This window comes from Apaloderma vittatum, unplaced genomic scaffold, assembly GCF_000703405.1.
Source record: "Apaloderma vittatum isolate BGI_N311 unplaced genomic scaffold, ASM70340v1 scaffold32613, whole genome shotgun sequence".
NCBI lineage: Eukaryota > Metazoa > Chordata > Aves > Trogoniformes > Trogonidae > Apaloderma > Apaloderma vittatum.
In genome coordinates, this window is record NW_009710418.1 from 1 (window position 1) to 8,381 (window position 8,381).

The following is an 8,381-nucleotide window of genomic DNA, read 5'->3' on the forward strand; positions in this document are numbered from 1 at the left end:
TCGGCGGACACGAAGCGGTGCGCTCGGCCGGTAACTTGATAAGCCATCTGCTGAATTTAGATAGCGCTGTCACACGCAAAAGTGACGCTGCTGTGTAATTAAGTTTACTTTTTGTTTGTTTAAGTAAAATTTATCTAGGTATTGAAACGTGGGTTAGAAAACCAACGCGAGCGCCCGGAGGACGGTACTCGCTCCTTTTCAAGGCGTTTTGTTTCAGGCGTGTGCCCGCCCTTCGGGAAAAAAAAAAAAAAAAGAAAAACAACCCCAACTATTCCTGCACTAAAATTATCCTTGTCCATAAAATTAAGGCATGCAAGTAAGCAAAGCAGACCAGTCCACGCTGCACATATGTCTCGCCATCTTCGACACAAATCAAACAGTAAAGGCACACTCCAATTACATTTCTTCTAAGGCCAGCTTATTAATGACTGTGAAGATTCTATTAATGTTTAAACTTTCAACATAAAAATAGGTTTTCTCCCACATTTTAGTCATCCTCCTCCTCCTCCTCTTCCTCATCTTCGTCGTCTTCCTCCTCTTCCTCGGCTGCAGCTAAAGCTTCTTCCCTCGCAGCCTTGAAAGCCAGTTCCTCTTCCAGAGTGGGGTCTCTTGTCTCAGTGATTTCTGGCCCGCTGGGGTACTCTGCTTGCACAGGCAGAGGCAGTGCAGGAGTGTGGTTCTCGGGACTGTATTTGTGACCCCAGCCAAAGTAGATGTTGTCAAATTTCCTGAGAAAGAAAAGGGAAAGTTGACACATTGTCCCCTGACAAAACATCAGTGCACATATTGTCAGGCTTCCTTACTCTGTTGTGCAAAAAGTCACTGTGGTGCAGATTTTCTGTAACAAGTATTCGAAAGATGGCACCTCTTTTAACTGCTGGAACTGTTGATTAATATATCTTTCACTTAAAAATCTCCAAATGCTAAAATGATGAAGGCTATACTCTGTACCTGGACTATACTGCAATATGACTGCAATGTCATATTGGAAACATAGCACCATTTCTGACACCAACTCCAGTGCCCCTTTAAAAGCATGCAGAGGTAATGACTGTACCATATATAGTGGAAATGAACAAACACTAGAACTACAAAAATCACAGCATCACAGAATTGTTGAGGCTGGAAAAGATCTCCGAGATCCTCAGGTCCAGCCTATGACCTAACCCCACCACATCGGCCAGACCACGGCACTGAGTGCCACATCCAGCCTCTCCTTAAACACCTCCAGGGACGGTGACTCCACCACTGCCCTGGGCAGGGCATTCCAGTGCCTGATCACCCTCTCCATGAGGAAGCGTTTCCTCATATCTAAACTAAACTTCCCCTGACGCAGCTTCAGGCCGTGCCCTCTCGTCCTGTCACCAGTTGCCTGGGAAAAGAGCCCGACTCCCACCCGACTGCACCCTCCCTTCAGGCAGTTGTAGAGAGTGAGAAGGTTCCCCCTGAGTCTCCTCTTCTCCAGGCTAAACACACCCAGCTCCCTCAGCCTCTTCTCACAGGACTTTCCCTCCAGTCCCTTCCCCAGCCTCATTGCTTCCCAGCCTCGTTGCTCTCCTCTGGACCCACTCCAGCCCCTCAGTGTCTTTCTTGCAGTGAAGGGCCCAGCCCTGCACACAGGGCTCGAGGGGAGGCCTCACCAGTGCTGAGCACAGGGGCAGAATCCCATCCTTGCTCCTGCTGTAGCTATTTTTGTAAAAAGTACCGCAGACTTAAGAATATAGGTTTTAAATCAAGGACTGGAGAAAAGAAGGCTCCTATCTACTGTAGGTGATCCTGCTCTGGCAGGGGGGCTGGACTAGATGATCTTTTGAGGTCCCTTCCAACCCCAAACATTCTGTGATTCTGTGAGGAGGCCTTATTATGGCCTTCCAGTATGTGAAGGGGGCCTACAAGAAAGCTGGTGAGGGACTTTTTAGGATGTCAGGTAGTGATAGGACTAGAGGGAATGGATTAAAACTAGAGATGGGTCAATTCAAATTGGATGTTAGGAACAAGTTCTTCACTATGAGGGTGGTGAGACACTGGCACAGGTTGCCCAAAGAGGGGGTGGAAGACCCATCCCTGGAAGTTTTTAAGGCCAGGCTGGATGGGGCTCTGAGCAGCCTGATCTAGTGAGGAATGTCCCTGGCCATGGCAGGGGGCTTGGAACTAGATGATCTTTAATGTCCCTTCCAACCCCGACAATTCTATGATTCTATGACTGTGCCCAAACACTAACTGGACGTTTACATCCATTAACTTTATAAAAGCCTTTCCAATTATATTCATTTTCAGTCTTAAATGCATATTTACTGTTGCTGTGCACATTTGAGTGGTCTTCTCCATCACTCTCCAGAATAGATAGAGTTCAGTCAATGAATTAATAATAAAGCAATTTGACTTCATTAGAGAGGTATTTGTACTTAGCATATACAATCTGTGTTGTAACCATGTCAGCTAGCTACTCACTTGCCAGATGCAAAGGCATATGCTCCCGGCCATCGGTTGGACTGCAGGATTGCAACAGCATATTGTGGGATCACGTCTGTAGAAGGGCGAGCTGTCCAGGCAGGGAGGTTTTCCATTCCTGGAGGCAGCCAAACACACATAGTATGAATAAAATGACTTACAAGCCTCTACAAAATATTCAAGACTTGCACAGAATTCAAGCAATGGTTATATTAGGTTGTATGTTAGAAGAGCCAGACGTCAGAAACAATAAATGTAGGTGCTGCATTCAAAGAGGTAGTTTGCATGTATGGGGAGGTAGCACAGGAATGCTAATAAAGCCACACACAGAAAAGATCGTGCTCCTCAAATTCAGTAGTATTCACTGCTATTTCTTCTGTCAAGGACTTTATATCACTTATGGATAAATTATACAGTTTTATTTCACCTTGATCAAAGAATGGAGAGTAGGAAAAAATTTACTGTTGATGCAATCTAATATTCAAGTTCCCATATTCCAATGATTTGCTGCAGTAATATGCTACAGGATCTAAATTCTTATTTGTATATCTATGCATGCATCTATGTGTATATATATGTATTTATTTACACATGCACATGCATTTTTTTTTTGCCTAAAAAGTTGATGGAAAAATCACTGAATGTATTTCATGTGGTGAGCTGTATTGAACTTTCAGTAGTCTGAGAAGTCTGAGGTATTTTTTCCCTTTATTCTCAACGAGATTAAGTAATCCACCCAATTATTTCAGTTTTAATGTCAATACTGCTTATCATTTTGGTTTTGATCAATTTTGTAAAAGAATGTGCTTACCCTACAGGGGCAAGCTACGTTGCTCCATGAAGCATCAGAGTCCTTATAACTTAAATATTTACTATCTAAGTGCCAACATTCCTAGTGGCTATCAAAACCAAAACCTTCATATTCCGTGAAGAATACCTTCATCTTCAGAGAGTGGAGTGAGAAGAGGTGGTCCTATTTCTTGCTCTAGTTCATCTGGCTCTTCTTCTTTCTCCTCCTCCTCCTCTTCTTCTTCTTCCTCTGATTTTTGAAAAGGATTGAACCAAACACAGCGTCCCTATAATGGATATGGGAAAATAATAAATACATGTAACAATCACTAAAAGAATGCAAGTCAGTTAAAACAATTGGCTTAGGTACATGCACACACAGTTAAGGAAGGAGGGGAAGAAAAGAAAAATATATTAGGAATTGGTATATTGTTGGCAGAATGTTTTGTTCTCCTGGGAGAGAATTCCCTTATTCCTCCTTCATCCCCGCTTACTATTTCAGAACAACCTTATACCTCTGTCGTCACCTTTTTGTTACTTTGTAGTCTTCAGTTTCTTGCCAGTTTGGTTTATATCCTTGCTAGTTAACAGTTACTGTAAATTAAGAGGCTTAATTTCTAGTTTTAAAGCCTGCCTTGTAATTTAGGGGCCAGTGAGAGGAATATAACAAAATGTTCTTAAGATTCTAATGCATACAGATTTTCTTTTTACAAGTATTGTTTTCCAGATAATAATTTTAAATCTTATTTCATACCATTTGCTGTTATTTTACACTAGCATTCTTGAATTAGTAGACTGGCCAGCAAGTCTTCCAGCAATGATCATCAAATTAGTAATACCTCTTTCTAGCACTAGCCCGATATCACAAGATTTTAAGCTTTTTCATTTGTAAGTGTAAGCAACAAAAAACAAACTAGAAGAAAACATCAAATAAGTGTCATATGGCATACAATCATGAGCTATCTATCTGCATCTTAGCATCCTACCCAAGAAAAGAGAATTTAAAGCAGTTTTGTCAAGTAAGGCCTTCAAAAACGAAAACCTAATATAGAAGACTACTAGAAACTATTGTTATCTATCAAGGCCTAGCTCCATGCTGTAACTGAAAGATAGGTTTCAGTCTCAATAACACACCATTGTAAAAAGTACTAAACTTACAAGGTTCATATATATATATATATATGCTATCTGTAAATACGTGCAACATATTTATATATTATATACTATATCAAATGCATTGTCTGTAGAAAAATATTTCAGTCCAATGCCATTTCTGATGAACAGTTCAAATGTGTGGGTGAGGAGTGTCATTTACATTCGGAAACCCTACAAGTACTGCAGAGTGACTGGTACCCAAGGCTAACGTGAGCTATGCCAGAACGTACCTGCTCTAGAATACTCTGTACATGGTGTACCCATGTGGAGAGAGAATCTACCATTTCAGCCACAGAAAGAGGCTGAAAATCAGGGTTTTCTTCATACGTATCTCTTCCTGTGCCCCCCTCATCCTCTTCTTCTTCCTCCTCTGCTAACTGGTAAAATCCAATGGGAGAGACGTGCGTCCCTGCTGAGATCCGAGCTATCTGTGCACGCAGGTAATTGGCCTCGTTTCCAGGGAAGGGAGGAAAGCTCACGACAGGAGCATCCAGCCTGCCGGTGAAGAACTTCTTGATTTTCCTGGCACAGACAATCTGGGCTGGCGTCACTGGAGGCAACTTCACCCAGGGTTTGCCTGGCTCATTACAGACAAAGTAGACATATTTGTTAGCCCCAGTCCCATTTTCTTCTTTTGGGATGATGGGTAGGGGCTTATAGGTGGACTTTGGTGGTTCGTCTTCTTTTTTTTTCTCCTCATCTTCATCTTTGACCTCACCTACCTCTTTCTCTCCTTCCTCAGTAACTTCCTCTTCTATTTCCTCCTCCTCCTCCTCCTCTTCCCCCTCATGGTACTGTACTTCAGCTATAATATAGTTCATCTCCAGGCCCAAAATTTTGCCCCAGAAGCGACAGGTCTGGATTGGCTGAACACTAATTAGTTTTTTAAGGGCAAGGAATATGTGATAAGATTCATCTTTGCTCAAGCCAATTCCAGCCTGTTCAAAATAAAAGGCTGTTTCCATCACATTAGGTAGAGGGGTCTCACCCTGTGAAAGAAGATCTGGAGTTAGAGCTGAAAAATAGTATAATTATCTATTTGAAACATTAAACGTTATCCGCTGAACGTTATACTTCACTTTCCTTTAGTGCCATTCATTCTCTCAAAGTGCTTTGAAGACATTCATTCACTACATCTTCCACTACCATTTAGAAAAATTAAAAATGCCATTTTAAAGGTAAAGAAGAGAACACGGGTGAACTGTAGCTTTTAGAATACAGGATTTCAAAATTGAAACTAATTACTGCAAGATAAGGAAAGTCTGAATTTCTAAATAGGATCTACAAAGGACTTCAGTGCTACAGCATGTCAGCTATGTATAGAATCATAGAATCATTTAAATTGGAAAAGACATTTAAGTTTCCTTGTGTTTCTGGCAGATGCATTTGGGGAAAATATAATACATATTTTATATGTAGGCACAAGAACAGTAATATTTCTCTGGAATGTTGTTGTTTTGAAAAACTTAGCATAAAGCTACTTGCGTTTTTTAAAATATTGGCTCCTGCTCTTACTGAAGTCTGTAATAAGACTCCAGCTGGCTTCAGTGGAAGCAGAACTAGGCCGATAATGAAGATTTCATTACGTATTTCCATTCACTTTATCATCCTTCTCCATTTCATGAGGGTAGGTGGTTATACCACATAGAGCAAGATATTAGAAATGGTACAAGGCACGGTAGTGAGTTTGGAAGAAGTAGTGCTAGTTTCATGTGGAATTTCTTTGGCCCTTCCAGTTTCTTATAGAGAAGCAAGATACACAGGAGTATGAAAAAATCAAAATTCCTTTCCAAATTTTTCCATTTTTACCATCATATACTGTTACTGTAAAATAAGTAATAGGCTATAGGCAAGATGAAAGACTACTTTTTCTGGCTTTAGTATTTGTATTCTGCAATGGCAATTCATTTAAATATATACTGGTAACTTCATAAGAAAAACAACATCTTGTTGATTATTTTTTCCTTGGTTATTATAAAAATTCTTTTATTTTTTCATTGGGTGCAAATCTTTCTGCATGTAAGCAAATTAATACTGAAAAATCCCATTTTAAGAAGTGGCTTTTCAACTCTAGTAGTTCTTCATTATAATCATATTCCTTTCAAGTTGGAGAAGAACAGACTAGAACCACAGCTAGAGCTGGAAGGATCACAGAATTCTCCATTCTCTATTTTACAGTAGCAGCTGTGCACAATATTCTCGAATTAGTGTCCAGAATTATGATCACTTTAGGTAAAGAAATGCCACTTTTAGGTAAAAGAAATGAATTCAGATGCAATATTCTGTTCTGAACTGGCATATGGGAGATATTGTAAACTTTACTTTCTGTTCATCATCTAGAACATCTATGATTTTAGAGGCTCAAGATTAGATTTAATACAGGAAAAAATCCCCACTAAGTAACCAGTTTTCTTCTTCACAACTTGACATGGGACCAGCTCAGCTATGAAGAGAGTATGTGGTACTGTGCCTGTAATTATTTATATAATCATAAGAGACAATACTACAAAGGAGAGCACAACTTCCTCTCTTCCTCCTTTCCCTTCCCACCATCCACCCACCCATTTCCTGGCATATATGATATCTGTTTTTCTCTGATAATAACTCACTATCTCTTCTTCTAGTTCTTCATCTCCTTCTCCATTTGCCTTGAGGAACAAAGCTTTACGCTTTTCTGCAGCTTCAAATGTTGGAAGAATCTCATGTTCATCTCGAAGAGTATCCATCTTTTTCTGAAACTGAGCCCACTTCACATCCTTGCTGATATTCTCAATTATATCTACTGCATTTGCAGGATGTTCATCCAGGATTTTTGTTAGCATATTAGCAAGATGATCGTATCTGTTGTATAAATGTAAATATTATTGCACTACTATACAAAACTCTTAGAATATTATAGTTTTAATGTCAAAAATAGAAGCTAATCACTTGGAGGTTTTGAGAAATCATTGGAATAGTTAAACAAGAGGAGACCATGGCATATTGTTGGAAATTAGACTTGAAACTAGCCTGATTATAATATACTTAGGAGTGGTGCCACCTTCCATATTTGGTATATACTGCATCTGCCTCAGGCTGAAGCTAAATTTAAGCTTGCTCTTAATCAAAGTAATTTCTGTTTGAACTTTATAAATTCCCTTAAGAATTTTGATTCTGAAAGATGTTGGACACTCACAAGTATCACATAGTGATATTGCATTTATAGCATATCGTCCCATTCTATACATAAACCCTTGGCATTCCCTCTCCTTTCTTAACATAACCCTTTGCCATTTTACCAACACCACTTTTCTCTCCACTCAAACTTCCTACCCCTTTCAATTATGTCCCTTTTTCAGACTTACAAGTTCAGACCAGATGTTGTGCTGCTCTTCAGTAAATAGGCTTTTGCGTTCTGGATTGCCAGCATTTGAGATTTGAGATTGGGTACCTGATCATCGTATGGACCGTATCCTGGCTGATAAAGACCGTAACCAGGTTCATGTGGCTGATAGGGGCCGTGCTCACATTCATAAGCTTGATAGGGATCTCGTCCTTCTGCGTATGTCTCGTAGGCGCTCTCTGGTTGCTGTATTTGGTTAGGGTCTAATCCCAGTGCGTATGACTGATACATGTGCTGCCTTGCCTGCTGTGCATGAGGGCCTTGTCCTGGCACGTAGCTCTGGCTGCTCTCTATTTCTGGCACCTCTGGCTCGTAAGAGGCTTCTTGTGCTCCCTGGAGATGTTGAACTGGGGTCTGTGGTTGATCCAGTGCTTGTCCTGGTGCATGGGTCTGGCCAACATCTCCTCCTTGGTCTTGTGCTTGGTAGTAGGGGTCTTGGTCGGGTCCTTGTGGCTGATCAGACCCTTGCCGTGCTCCCTGGTGTTCAGAGGAAGCTGGTCCCAGTTGCGACTGCTGAGGCTGATCAGGGTCTGGTTCAGGCTCAGAGCCCTCGGCAGACGGCTGCCCGGGGCCCAGCCCAGGCGGGTGGGAGGCGTGCGGCTCG

At 41.1% G+C, this 8,381-nt stretch overlaps 1 protein-coding gene across 1 annotated transcript; it reads right to left on the bottom strand.

Annotated features, from left to right (window-relative positions):
- Positions 1-487: 487 nt before the first annotated feature.
- On the bottom strand, positions 488-8,254 carry LOC104268535 (radial spoke head protein 6 homolog A-like; the record flags this gene model as incomplete). The annotated part of the gene is made up of 6 exons (XM_009867292.1): positions 488-728; positions 2,452-2,569; positions 3,389-3,527; positions 4,626-5,384; positions 7,005-7,236; positions 7,740-8,254. Coding segments are annotated over 6 exons (2,004 nt in total), but the record flags the coding sequence as incomplete, so codon positions are not given.
- Positions 8,255-8,381: the final 127 nt, after the last annotated feature.